Source organism: Pantherophis guttatus, chromosome 7, assembly GCF_059756535.1.
Source record: "Pantherophis guttatus breed Tessera chromosome 7, ASM5975653v1, whole genome shotgun sequence".
In the NCBI taxonomy this organism is placed as follows: Eukaryota; Metazoa; Chordata; class Lepidosauria; order Squamata; family Colubridae; genus Pantherophis; species Pantherophis guttatus.
Genome location: NC_142069.1, coordinates 593846 through 607965, shown reverse-complemented (window position 1 = coordinate 607965; position 14120 = coordinate 593846). Strand labels below are relative to the sequence as shown.

The window sequence follows — 14120 nt, the reverse complement described above, 5'->3', positions numbered from 1 at the left end:
GATTGATTGCCCTCCCTGTTAGGAAGTTCCTCCTTAATTCCAGGTTGCTTCTCTCCGTTGCTTCTTGTTCTGGTGCTTTGGAAGATCATTTGACCCTCCTCTTCTTTGTGGCAGCCCCTCAAATACTGGAAGGCTGCTCTCATGTGTGTCCCCCCCTCCCCAACCCTTCTTCCCTCCAGACTGGCCATGCCCAAATCCAGACCTCATGGATGCCCGCCGACACTCGCAGGCGCCACAATCACACAGCCTCGTGGTGACACCAAGCATATATTTTATTGAAAGTCCAACTCATGACAAGGCAGTGAGTAGGGAGGGTCCCTAGTCCGGTTTGTACAAGTCCCTGCTCCTGGTGGGTGAAGTTACAGATAAATATCGTTACATGAACAGACAGCAGTGGCCACTAACGCTCAGCTCGGACCGGGTCCAGGCAGGCAGGCTGGCAAGCAGATGCGTTCACCAGGCACAGCAGGGGCGTGGAGGGGGACAGAGAGGAGAGCCAGGGAGGGGGGGGTCTCCCGAGGGGCCTGCAGCCAGGCTGACCCTCTACCAGTGCCCTGGGGGCTCAGCAAAAGAAAACTAGCGGGGGGGGCTCCTGGGTTCTCTGCAAATGGTGATGCGTGGAGTAGTCCTTGCTCATCTCTTCACCCCCTCCCCCACCAGAAGGGGCCTCCTAGCCACAGCAGGAGCAGAGGGAAGGAAGGAGCCCTCTGCACACACACCCCGGACAGGTGGACCCCCATTTCCCCACTTCCACCAAGGAGCTGCCTGCAGAAACGCCCTGTGGGTTCCCGGCTGCCATGCAGCATGCGGGGGGGGGGTCTATCTTGCACTCCCCCCAACTCAGCTTTGCCCCTGGCAGGTGAGAATTAGCAGGAAAATATGCGGGGGTGGGGGTAGGGGGTGGGCAGGTGATGGGGGGGAGGTGTGCGCACACATACAGCCCCTCTTCCTGAAAAACTGATCTACGGAGCCAGCGCAGCGAGGCCAGGCAGAGCGGGGAATGGGGGAGGCATTGCCCTCCCCCACAAGAAGGAAGGGAGGGAGGCTGGCAGATGGAAGCCCTTTCCCCAGGCAAGCTCCTTCGAGGGAGGGGCCCATCCCTCCCAGCCTTCCTTCCAGCCCAAACAAGGGACCTCATACAAAGGCCGTAGTTCTTGGGAAGCCCCCCCCCAAACAAGCAGGAAAGCTATGCCTTCTCAGGGTCCTACAGCCCCCCTCGCACCCCCATTTCCTCCCTACCAAGCACCCTCTGAGAGGCTGGCCTCTGGCTGCCCCCCTGACCACACTGAGACATTGGGGGGGCAGGTGGGGAATTGGGAAAGGGGGAGAGAGGGCAGGATGCCCACCAGGCTAGCCTGGGCCCCAAAGCCCCCAATGCCAGGCCCCACTCGTGCAGGGAAGTCGTGGGCTCAGCTGCCGGGCAGGACTCAGGTTCTGGGTCCGTCTCTCTGAAGGGGCGTGAAACCGGGGAGGGGGGAGGGGCTGTCCTCCAGCTCACGTCCTACTCCAGGTATATGTCTTCTGTGGGGCAAGCAAACTCAAGGTGCTCCTGGTAGTATTCCTGAAAGGCGCGGCTACAAAGAGGAGGAAGAGCTGAGTTAGTAGTAACCCTGTTCAGTGGGGGAGAAGGCCACACACGCCTGCCCTCCCCCACTTACCTGGGAACCCCCAAGACAAAGGGGAGAGAGAGCCCATGGGCATGCACACATCCAGGACCCCTAATCCCCCCTTTCTTTGAGGAGACCAAACTCCCCCCCCCCAGGAGAAGAAACACGTAGCTTGGCACAATCTGTCCATAGGAGCCACGGAGGGTCTCCCACAGCACTCACTCCCACCCCCACCAGGTGTACCACTTGGGGTGGTGCCTAGCTCACACCAAGTCCCAGCAGTGTCCCAAGATAGGTGGGGCTGCCCCTGTGCCAATAGGTGCCGTGGGAGGGGCTGCTGCTGCTGCTATTGAGACCCCTCCCTGGGTGAGGTCATCTCTTTGGGCAAAGACGGGCTGAGGAGACTTGGGGTGCAAGGAACGGATTTGGTGCCATCCGAATCAGAAGGCCAGATCGTTCTCCACGCCCAAGAAGACCCCGCCTCACCCCTCTAGAGGGGCACAGCTGGATCGTTAGGAGCCTTCACCCGGCCCAACCCCACCAGCACCCCAGCAAAGGAGGGAGGGGCGGAATTGCTGTTGGGCCACCTGCTCTCCCTTCGTGGCAGGGCGAGACTGGGGGGCTCTGGGCACCTGGCACTGGCACTTCAGCCATCTTGCCAATTCGGGTCCCCTCAGCCTGAAGGGTTGCTCTGCCCTGAAGAGTTGGGGTGCCTGTTGCTGCTAGGACACCCTCCGCCTCCTTGGGTGGCACCGACGTTGCTGCAGCAGCACCTCCCTGCCCACTTACCCGACACACTCAGCCACAGGCCGCATGGACTCCTGCGAAACGAAGACGTGGCAGGCGAAGCGACTCAGGACGGGGTGCTTGGTGATGAATCCAAAATAGCTGCAGGAGAAGACCAGCAGTGGTGAGGCCAAGTGGGCAGAGCAGCCCCTGATCGCACAGCTGCCAAGGGGGAGGGGCAAAGGGCACCTCTGTCGAGCTGGGAGGGCCGGGGGAAGGAAGGAAGGAAGGAAGGAAGGACGGAAGGAAGGAAGGCCAGCAGCCATGTTTGCCCAAAAGAGCCTGGCCCAGTGGCCGGTGCCAACCCTGCCTCCTTGGTTCTGCAGAGTGTCGGAGGCCGTACGACACCAGAGTCTCAAACCCATCCTGGCACCAGCAGCAGCACCAGCTCTGTGTGGCTTTGCCATTGCCCGCCTTTCCCGCCACAGAGCCTTGGCTGACCGGTGCCAGCAGCTGCCATGGAGTGAGCAGACCCACAAGAGGGCTCCAGTGGCCCATTTGCAAAGAGAGGGGCCCCCCACCACTGCTGCATTTCCCTCCACAGGGGCAGAACCTGCCAATTAAGCCCGTGCCATCCCAAGCGGGCACCCCTTGCAGAAGGAGCCACTCACCAGCTATTGCGAGGATGGCAGCCGCAGAAGGAGACATTCTTCATCTGGAAGAAATGGCTGCAGCGCTCCAACTAGGAGGGAGGGAGGGAGGGAAGGAAAGGGGCAGTGAGGAGGCAGCCATGCCAGCCGCCCCTGCCCAGCCTTGAGTAGGAGGGCCTTTCCGAAGTCACTGTCATGGGTGCCCATCTGACCTGGCCTTCTTGCCCACTCAGAGGCTACGTCCCCCCACAATCCGTGGAGCTTGGCATGGGCATTGGGGGCCCCACCAGCAAAAGAGCCAGCCAGCGCTGTGCCCCATAGGCTTCAAAAGATTCTGGGCACAGCCCTGCCTCTGCCCATTGCACCTCTGGGACAAAGAGGTGGCCGAAAGAGGGGAATCCAGGCCATCGGTGGGGAGGGCCAAGAGAGCTGGCGGCCACCCCCCATCAAAGGTTTGCCCCTCCTCTCCAGGGAACTCTCCAGGGAACTGGGCAAGAGCCCAGCCTCCCACCAGTCAGGGCACAATGGCTGCGCCAACCTCCCTGCCAAGCCCTCCTGGCCTTGGACCAGGCCGTCCTGCAGCAGGCGTCACATGGTTAATAAGCTAACAAGCATTTAGGTGTGGCCAAACTGAGTTTGCCCAACCCCTTAGAGCCCCACCAGTCTCTCCCGCCAAAGCGGCTGAAGGCAGCCAGCGGTGACTCTGAGCAGGTGAGCAGAGAGTTTCTGCAGGTGGAAGGCAGGTAGAGTTGAGTCTGCAGCTGACAAGGCTGGCTCCTACTCGGAAGTAGCCCCCGCTCCCTTTCCAATGGCCCCCTCCCCTCCCCTCCCCTCCTCCCCATGGCAGACCCTCACCTCTTCGTCCTGACTGTATTCATTGACGGTCAGAATGAGTTTGATGCCCTGCAGGCTGATTTCCAGGTCACAGGTGGCTGGAGGCCTCAGGTGGACGGTCAGCTTCCGGGTGGTGGCAATCTGCAGAGAGGAGCAGAGCAGGGCTCCACCAACCCTGGCAAGCGGGACCCTGCACGGAGGACCCCTCCCCACAGGACTCACACACAGGTTGGCCTAAACCTATTCGCTGGGCAAGAATAACCTGGGGTTCGGGTCAGGTGATGGGTACCCAGACATCCCAGGGCAGGGAGCACGCGTGTTAAGCGTCAAGCAAGGCTTCCTTCCAGCATTGGCTCAGCCCGGGGCCTCCCCCAGGGCAGCTGGAAGGAGACCATCAGCCCCGAAAAAGGACTGGCAGAAACAGGAGGCCACCCGATCATTCTCTACACACCACGACTCTCACAATCGGAATCTGCCATGGAAACCTGGACAGCAATGAGTCAGAGAAGGTTCCGGTGCCAGGAAGGGGTGATTCTAGCCAGGTCTGTTTAAACTGGAGCCTGATCCAGGGCAAGATCCCCCTGGCTCTGCTCTCCCAAGGAGAAGCTGGACAGCCAGATCCATAGGAACCATGGAGGTTATTGCCAATATTGGCAACACAAAAGTTGGTGGATCCTATCAACGGGGACCGTGGGAACATCCCAGAAACTTTGCATCCTCTGGTGAGAGACGGACCCTCCGAAGGTGCCCTGGAAGCCTGTAAGAACTACGTCCCCTTGAGGGCAGTGCTGCCCAATGACTAAGTGACCTAAATATCCGGCCACAGGCTTAGCCACTCTAGTAACCGCTCATACATCATTTAATTTTATTCATCGCTCATATTGGGTTTTTTAAAATAATTCACTGTAATCCCAAAGGTGCTTATTCAAAAGGCAACTGGACTTTCTTGGTTTTTTCCTTGAAGACATTTCACTTCCCACCCGAGAAGCTTCTTCCGTTCTAAAGAAGTTCTTCAGTTCTGAAGAACTGAAGAAGCTTCTTGAATGAGAAGCGAAACGTTTTCCAAGAAAAAAACCAAGAAAGTCCGGTTGCCTTTTTTAAAAAAAAACCTTTAGGACAACCCTGACCTGGATGACTGAATTGCCATAGAAATTCAGTGTAATGATACACATTTTACGTGCTGTTTTTGTGAATCTTGTGCACTAATGCCATATTCTGTTAGCCCCATTGGAAGGAATAAAATTGAAGACGCTGGAAGAAGGCTGCTGGCTCTTGCGCTTAGGGCGGTGCAGGCCCAGCCCCGCTAAGGCAGCCTTGGCGCCCAGACCCCTCAGCGCCCCACGGGACTCACCTTCTGCATGGCTGCACACAGAATGCCGTTGCCCTGATGGTAGGGCACCTCCACCGAGCCCAGGAACTGGACGTTGAAGTGCTCCACCCAGCAGGGGTTCCGCTTCAGCCCTGGGAGGAATGCCCAGAGTCACATCTGGCCTGGCCTCCTAAAGGGACGCGTCCCCCGCCTCTGGCACCCCCCACCCATGGAGGACCATGCCAAAAAGGGAGGTGAGTCCGGAAGGAGGCCCCGGGACGCTTCTTGGGCCCATTTCCCACCACCTTCATCTCCTTAGGGACCTCCGGATGGGGAGGCCCCCAGGACCCCCCAAGTCTCGATCTGGCTTTGCAAGGCTGAGCCCTGCGTTTCCATCTCACGTCACAAGGTCCTGAAAGTACCAAAACTACGGATCTGGTCCTCAAACACGAGCCGGCCCTGAGCGGCAGCAGCCAAAAAAGCTAATACAATCCTCGGTTGCATAAACAGAGGCATAGAATCCCAATCACCTGAAGGATTAGTACCGCTTTTTAAAGTCTTACTAAGGCCACCCCTGGAATCCTGCATCCAGTTTTGGTCACCACATTAGAGAAGAGGTGTTGAGACTTTGGGAAAAGTGCAAGAAGAGCAACTAAGACGAGGAAAGGCCTGGAGACTAAAACAGGAAGAAAGATGGCAGGAGCCGGGCATGGCCAGTCTAGAGAAAAGAAGGACTGAGCGGGACAGGATAGCAGCCTTCCAGTATTTGAGGCAAAGTATTTGCCCCAAAGAGGAGGGGGTCAACAAGTGGTGGGTTGCCCCCGGTTCAGACTGGTTCGCAAAAACCGGTAGTAAAACCAGCAGGAGATTCCGCCCACTGACCCGGATGTCATGGTAGTGATCTGGGCATATGCACTGCGGGCGTCATGCGAGCCGGTAGTAAAGGTAAGTAGAGCCAGGGGTGAAATGCTCCCGGTTCAGACCGGATCGCCCGATCCAGTAGCGATGGAGGCGGGTGGTTCGGAGAACCCGTAGCAAAAATCCCTGCACCCCCCACCCGCTTCCATGCCCCACTGAGCTGCATGATCATCAGAGGCTTTTTTTTAAAAAAGCTTTTTTTCTACGACGTCTTCGGCCAAAACAATGCTTTTAAAAGTAAAAAAAAAAAAAGCCTCAGCTGGGATTGTCAGAGCCTTTTGAAAGAGGTGGTAGAAAAAATGGTTTTAAAAGTTAAAAAAAAAAAAATTGGCCACGCCCACCCAGTCACATTACCCCCACCCCACCAAGCCACGCCCACAGAACCGGTAGTAACAAATTTTAAATTTCACCACTGGGTCCACCGATTCTCCCAAACACCCAAAGGCCGGACAAGAAGCAACGGATGGAAACTGATCAAGGAGAGAAGCAACCTGGAACTAGGGAAAAACTTCCTGACAGCGAGAACAATTAACCAGTGGAACAGCTTTTGCCTCCAGAAGTTGTGGGGGCTCCAACACCCACAGAGTTTTGAAGAAGAGACTGGATAGCCCTTTTTCTGAAAGGGTGGAGGGTCTCCTGCTTGAGCAGGGGGTTGGACTAGGAGACCTCCAAGGTCCCTTCCAGCTCTCTTCTGCTGTTGTTAAGCAGGACCTGGCTGGTCCTTGTGGTCAGCACTCAAGGCAGGAGACCCTCTCCCATCTCTTAACCCCTTGTATTTATGTCTGGAAAGTCCACCATGGAGGTGGGAGCAGGGATGGCCAACCTGCAAGGCTCTCTTGTCTTTCTGCCTCAGCCTTGTCCCCCCTTCTGAGCCTCAGCACCCAGAAAGAGCATCTCCCCACGCCCCCCCCCCCGAGGGGCTTCCTCTTCTCAGCCAGCCAGCCCAGCCCCAGCAGCCAGCGAGCAAGAGCCCAAGCCCAGCGGGCACTCTGTGGGGCCTTAGGTTGCTGCTACGCTACCAGGCACACCGTGAGCAGCTACAGAGGAAGCGAGGCAGGTTCTCCCCCTTCGCCCTCCCCGTCCCCTGCGGCGTACCTGCCACGTCCCTGGCCTGGCTCACCACCTCATGGGCATAGAAGGCCGGGAAAATGCCACGCTCCCCCGTGCGCATGTTGTAGCCCCGGTACCAGTAGTCGTCCTCCTCCAGCTCCACCAGGATCGGGTCGTCCACGTCAAGCTCCAGCTCGTCTTCGTGGCGAGGGATGAACCTGGAAGAGAGAACAGCCCCAGGGGGCATTTCAGGAGGCCAGCCGGCCCCCTCCGCTCCTTTCTGCCCCGGCCGACAGCCATTAACACGAGCACCCCCGAAGGTGCTTTTTTCCAACAGGCACCCGGACTTTCTTGTGTTTTTTTCCTTGAAAACATTTCGCTTCTCATCCAAGAAGCTTCTTCAGTTCTAGCTGAAGAGTTGAAGCTAGAACTGAAGAAGCTTCTTGGATGAGAAGCGAAATGTTTTCAAGGAAAAAAACACAAGAAAGTCCGGGTGCCTGTTGGAAAAAAGCACTTTTGGGACAACCATGTCCTGGTTGAGTGAGAATCTCTGTGGACATTGAACACCTTGGCGTGGAGAGTAAAGGCCTCTGGCAGGAGATGTCAAGTGAGACCGGCCCAACCCAGCGGGCAGTTGGAGGTCCCAAATACAGAGGAGAGACACCCTGCAGGTGGCCAGAGGGCCCTCTTGAGGCCTTGCTGTCATACCTAGGAGGCGGTCAAGGGGGCATCGGCTCCTTCTTCGCCGGGCTTCTGCCTCCCCTCCCAAACTCCCTGCCCTGGATCAGTCCAGGAGGAGCACCCCAGGGGAGTCTCCTCCCACAACTCACCTGAACACAGCTCGGTGGGTCTGTTCTCTCTCCTCTCCGTTCACCATGCAAGAAAACAGACCGAAGGACTCTGTGCCTGGGGGCAGAGAACGCATCGCTGGGGAAGCCCAATCAGAGGAAATGGGGGGGGGAGTGGGGAGTCTGGCTGCTCAAAGCGGGGACCAGCCAGGGCAGGGGAAGCCAGCAGCCTCCGGGAGGACAAATGCCCATCACGCGGGTACAGCAGGAGGCACTGGCTGAGCCAGCAAAATAAGCTGGAGGAGACAGCAAAGGCTGGAGTTTTGGGGACCAAGGAAAATACAGGCAGTCCTTGACTTATGACCACAATTGAGCCCGAATTTCTATTGCTAAGTGAGACATTTATTAAGGGAGTTTTGCCCTGTTTTACAACTTTCCTTGCTTGAAGTGAATCTTTGTTGGTTTTCAGTTAGCGTCACAATTGTTAAGTGACTCTGGATTCCCCCTGGACTTTGCTAGTCAGCAGGTCACAAAAGGGGATCAAATGACCCCCCCAAGCATCATAAATGTGAGTCAGTTGCCAATCGATGGTCATAAGTGGGGGAACCGGTCATAAGTCACTTTTTTAAGTGATGTTGTAACCTTGAACTGTTACTAAATGAATGGTTGTAAGTCGAGGACTGCCTGTACATGCAAAGGCACGGAAGGGGCTAAATGCCACAGTTGCTGTTCCGGTCTCCTCAAAAGCCTCGCTTTCCCACCCACACCCACCCACCCCCGGTCTCCCACTTTCACCCCTACTCACTGGAGGAGCGGGAGGTGCTGTTGACAAAGACATTGAGGAACTTCTTGGAGAAGTGGAGGTCGGCCTCCGGGGAGGAGTCTTCCGAGGAGGAGCTGCGCCCGTCAGGAGCCCCCAGCCCTTCCCCAAAGTCACTGGCGGCGTCCTCCGGGTCAGTGGCGTCGCAGGCACGGAGCAGCTCGCTGTCGTCGCTCAGCACAGAAGTGCATCGCCTGAGGCTGACCAGCTCCAGCTGGGTGTTCTCGTCCACCACCAGGGTGTACTTGACCGAGTCGTAGGCCAGGGAGTCGTCCAGCATCACTGCGGGCGGCGGGAGGGAGAGCTCCTGGCTGAAAGGGGACCCTTTCAGGCTGCCCAGGCAGGGCACCATGTCCTCTTCAGGGGAATAGGACAGGCTGAAGCAGCGGTTGGTCTTGGCAGTGGAGACATCCAGGCCTTCCTTGGGTTCTAACCGGATGTCGTCGATCATGTCGTTGTCCTCCAAGATGCCCGAGTCCAGGTCCCCATCGATGGCACCTTCCTCCTCCTCCTCCTCCTCCTCCTCCTCCTCCTCCTCCTCCGTAGTCGGGTCAGCCTTGCCGGAGGGCTCCTTGGGGGGCAGGATTTTGGTGGCAACAGGGTTGACCCAGCAGCCGGAGTAGGGCCGCCCTGGGAAGACGGGCGCAATGACGTCATTTGTGGAGTTGCTCATGAGCAGGTAGGGCCCCGTGTGCCCTGCCTGAGGACCCTTCTCCACTGCAGGCTGGGCCCCCAGCGGCTTCTCCTCCTCGGCCCCCTGCAGCGAGCAGCGCAGCGTCTCCATGTCCACCAGCTCGATGCTCTGTTGGGGGCAGGGCTGGGGGTCATTCAGGGCCTCGCTGGGCATCTCTGGCTCCAGGTCGGAGGCCGGAGAAATTGTGTCGGAGAGGGAGTGAGCAGCCGGGAAGCATTCGTCAGCACACTTGATGGGATAGGAGCCCTCTGAGATCATTTTGTTCACCAGGTTGCTGAGCAGCCACGGAGAGTCCGAATCCTCACTCAGGTCAGGTTCCGACTCCGAGTCCGATTCAGAATCATATTCGCTGTTCCCTTCCTCTTCTGCCCCGTCGCAGAGGAGCTGATGCCCCACTGGCAGGTAAAAGGACCGCCGCAGGCTTTCCAGACTGTGGTCAGGGTTGATCTCCAGCTCCAGATGGCCTGAAGGAGGCAGCTCAGTCTGGTCGACGGGCACCGAGGGGTCTTCATAGAACTCCTCTATTTTCAGGGGGGGCAGGCTCTCCTCTGTGGGCAGCCGCGTGCCCTCCTCTTCTTTCTTGGCATCCAGCAGGAGGGCATCTTTCAGGCCCATCACGCCCGGGGCATCCAGGTCCGCCTCCAGGTCACCCTCGGAGCCCGGGGAGCTGGCCTCCTCGATGGAATTGGTGAGGTGGGAGGACCGGCCACTGCTGCTCTCGCTGCTCACGTCCAGCTCCGTTTCGGAGATGCTGGAGATCATGTTGCTAGCCAAGCGGCTCCCGTTCGACGCGAAGGCTGCCTCAATTTCCCCCTCCACGTCGGAGTCGGAGCTGGGGGAGCTGAGGTCCTCACAGTGCTGGGTGCACGGGGGGAAGGCCTTGGAGGTCCGGCTGGTGAGATCGGCCTCTATGCCGGGGTCCGAGGAGGGAGACGTGGTATCGGAGGAGGCAGAGGGCAGTCCTCGCAAAGTGCCCTCTCCTTCGGAGCTCAGTGGGGCAGCCACTTCTCGTACTGGGCTTGCGTGGGGTTCTACGGGCTCTCCGGGTGCACCATCCCTCGGGCGCTTGATAGGCTCGCCCTGAGAGAGCGGGGCACGGACCCCACCCACGGGGGCTCTGTGCCCTGCTGGCTCCCCAGCCAAGCAGGCTCTCTCCTCTTTCTCCTGGCACGCCACAGCATCCCTCTGAAACTGGGCACAGTAGCTCTCTGTGGCGGGGGATCTGTGAGGGCTGCGGCTGTGGGGCTGGGAGGCGGAACTGTGGGGCGGAGGGCTGCTCCGAGCTTCAGGAGGTTTTCCGGATGTTGCGCTGATCAAGACAGAAGGAGGCTGCAGGCCGGCCTCCCTGGAGACAACGTTCATGTTATAATCCTCCCCCCCAGGGGGGCCTCTCTGCAGACCCTGGCTATTGCCTTCGGCATCGAAAAGGGGGGGCTTGCCAGGGGCCTGGGACACAGCCGGCCCTTTGCTGCTCTGGCCATCCCTGCAGGGTCCGTCCTGGAGACAAGCGTGCAAGGGAGACGGTCGCTCTGCGGAGGAAAGACAGCGGATCCGTTTAGGCCTTGAAAAATTCAGCCATTTTACGCTCTTATCAAAAGTCTGGAAACTTTTTTCCCCTTTTTGACCCAAAATAAAGGAATCTGTTAGCACAACCCGGTGGGAATCTTCAGCCCATTTTTTAATCAGTAACATCTGGTAGAAGAAGGCCTGAAATGCCCTTAATGCAGTTTAGTGCTCCCCCCCCCCCAGATGGCTGGAAGGGAGGAGGAAGGGCAGGGAAGGGTGCTGCCCCCCACCCATCACTGATCCTCACCCCACTCTCCTGCCAGCTCTGGTAGGAAGGCAGCTGCCGAATTTGGGCTGGCCACAGATGGGTCAGTCAAGCCGTAGTTGCCCACCGTTCTCCCTGTTGGGGAGGGGGTCGCTCAGCTTCAAACCCCTCTGCGTTTTCCAGACCCCAGTGCTTCTGGGGCCCCCTCAGTAGAGACATGGGGAGGAGATGCCAGCAGGGGAATTCCATCAAGTAAACCCAGGCTGGTTACTCGTTGTGAGCTGAGCTGCTTTGTCTTTTCAAGAGAAAAAGGGTTGACATCTTTGCTTAATGTTAAAAATGTTTCTCAGACAAGCCTTGAGGCTGATTCCTCTCCCCAGCAGGGGCTGTTCCTGAGATGGGGGCTAAGCCCCCTGTGCAACCAGGGTCTGAGCCGCCCACAAGCGAGCCGAATGAAAAGCCACCTGGGTCTTTGGGTCCCTAGAAGAAACGGGAGACCTCACCTGTATGGGAGACCGAGGAAGAGGAGGAAGAAGACGAGTGCAGCAGGGTCTCCTGCCACGTGGCCCGCTGCACGGGGGGAGCCACGTTGCAGCCACTGTTGTTGTTGTTCAGGGAATCCTGGACGTGGGGGAGAAAAAGAACAGAGCAACTCAGTGGCGCAGCATCTAAGAGGAAAGTCCCCACTTTATGACTTGCCGGCTCGGCACATAGCTTGGCTGCCTTCAAGGCCCTGGATCAGAACCAGGGAAGCACCAGAACTGGGACTCCATGTTAGCTGGCAAGGATACAGGTGCTGCTCCATGACCTTGGAGTCTTAGTGGACAACCAGCTAAATAGGAGCCAGCTGTGTGCGGCGGCAGTCAAAAAAGCCAACGCAATCCTAAACGGCATTAACAGAGGGATACAACCCAGATCAAGGGAGGTACTAATACCACTCTATAAATCCTTAGTAAGCCACACCAGGGGTGGGTTCTACTTACCTTTACTACCAGTTTGCAACGGGGCCACACACACGCGCTCTTCTGCGCAAGCAGAGAAGCATTTTCATGACGTCAGGGTCAGTGGGCGGAGCCTCCCACCGGTTTTACTACTGGTTCTATAGAACCGGTGAGAACTGGGGGCAACCTACCTCTGGGCCACATCTAGACTACTACACCCAGTTTTGGTTCCCACACTATAAAAAAATGTTGAGACTCTAGAAAAAGTGCAGAGAAGAGCAACCAGAATGATGAGGGGACTGGAGGCTAAAACACACGATGAACGGTTGCAGGAACTGGGCCTGGCTACTCTGGTGAAGAGAAGGACATTTTCTGTCAGCGAGAACAATCCACCCTTGGAACGGAAGTTGCCTTCAGAAGTTGTGGGAGCTTCATCACTGGAGGCTTCCAAGAAGAGACTGGACTGCCATCCGTCAGAAATGGTGTAGGGTCTTCTGCTTGGGTGGGAGGGGGTTGGACTAGATGACCTCCAAGGTCCCTTCCAACTCTGTCAATCTTATCTAATCTAAAACCTCCTGCAGCACTTTTACATTCAGAATTGAAATTTTTGATGGAGTATAATGTCCTGCAATAGAGTGTCTCCAGCTTGGGTTTTTATCTTTGGGGTGATTTGAACAATATTACGACTTTAGCTTTAGGGTTAGTATTATTCCACTCGATACAGAGCTCTCCAAATTTGGCCACTTTAAGACTCGTGGACTTATTGTGGGAGTTGAAATCCACGAGTCTTAAAGTGGCCAAGTTTGAAGACTCCTGTGCTAGAATATTCTCTACAGAACTGACACCTTAGCAGGCCACCCAGGATGATGCTTCATCTTTTTAATCCACTGTTTCTTTGACTGCTTGTTTGATGCAACTCTTGGACGAAGAAAGGATTGATTGACTGAATTGGTGACCCTCAACCAACCGTTGATTTTAAGTGACTTTTCTAAAGCCCCTCCTGGGTTGCTCTGCCCCAGTCAGCATACAGCACTGTTTTTGTGTCTTGGTTCGTCTAACAACTTCCACAATCTATCATCACATTTGGGAACTTAAGACACGTTGGTATGGCAACTGCCTTGCTTTTACCCCAATTTTATTCTTCCTTTTTTAATACCTTTTTTATAAAATGGATGGTAATGTCTTTCTCAACTCACTGGATCCTCACCAAATTGTTTGCATTTCCTTCTCACAATTGCTACAGTTTTGATTTAGCGACAATGGCGTGGCCGGCCATCCCTTACGACTGGGAAGATTGCAAACCTCGAATTCCTTTAATCAGAGGTTTCCTCCTCCTCATTCAATGCTGATTTGGGCTTAGAAAGAAGCTGCTGCTTAGTCAGTTATGTGGCTTTAATTACTGGGTGCTTCTAATAATTCTTTTTCCCTTCCTAAATGCTAGGTCTCCACAAAATGCCAGGTCTTTCTTTATAAAACAAGGGAAGTGAGGACAAGAAATGAGTAATTTCCCCATTGCAACGTCTGTGGAGCTTCTCAGTCATCCGGGTCACAGTGGCCCCAGAGGTGCTTTTTCAAGAGGCAACTGGACTTCCTGGTTTTGCTTCCCGTCATGAGATCCAGGGTTCTTCTGCCTCCTGGTTGCAGATCTGACCACTCTTGTTTCATGGGGGGGAGCCTCCCTGTCCTACTGTCCCCATTGATTTGTACTCATTTCCTGTCTTCATGTCCATGTTTATACTTATACCTGTTATCCTGTACATGTTCGACAAATAAATAAACAAAATAAAATAAAAAGTCCTGACAAGGTCTGGACAGCAACATCTTGAGCATAAGTTATCTTGAAAGGATTCGGGCTAAGCACCCCTTATCCTCCAGGAACCTAAGTGGATCTTTCTTCTCGGGCCCAGCTGGGTTTTCCCTGCCTGCTGACAAACCGCAAGTGGCACCTTGAACTGCCGCATTGGGTACCGTTTTAACTTGTTCAGGTGACGTTCTGCCATCTCCTGCAGCTT

General features: G+C 56.2%; 1 protein-coding gene across 1 annotated transcript in view; it reads right to left on the bottom strand.

Moving 5' to 3' along the window:
* Nucleotides 1-256: 256 nt before the first annotated feature.
* Nucleotides 257-14120, bottom strand: part of MAPK8IP2 (mitogen-activated protein kinase 8 interacting protein 2) — a 34550-nt gene continuing 20686 nt past the window's right edge. The window contains exons 4-12 of the mRNA XM_034430063.3: nt 11671-11788; nt 8688-10925; nt 7925-8000; nt 7140-7312; nt 5169-5278; nt 3839-3958; nt 3005-3075; nt 2397-2495; nt 257-1574 (exon numbers count right to left, since the gene is read on the bottom strand). Of these exons, the coding sequence (XP_034285954.2) occupies nt 1502-1574; nt 2397-2495; nt 3005-3075; nt 3839-3958; nt 5169-5278; nt 7140-7312; nt 7925-8000; nt 8688-10925; nt 11671-11788 (3078 nt within the window). The 3' untranslated portion in view covers nt 257-1501. The remainder of the gene's footprint in view (nt 1575-2396; nt 2496-3004; nt 3076-3838; nt 3959-5168; nt 5279-7139; nt 7313-7924; nt 8001-8687; nt 10926-11670; nt 11789-14120) is intronic.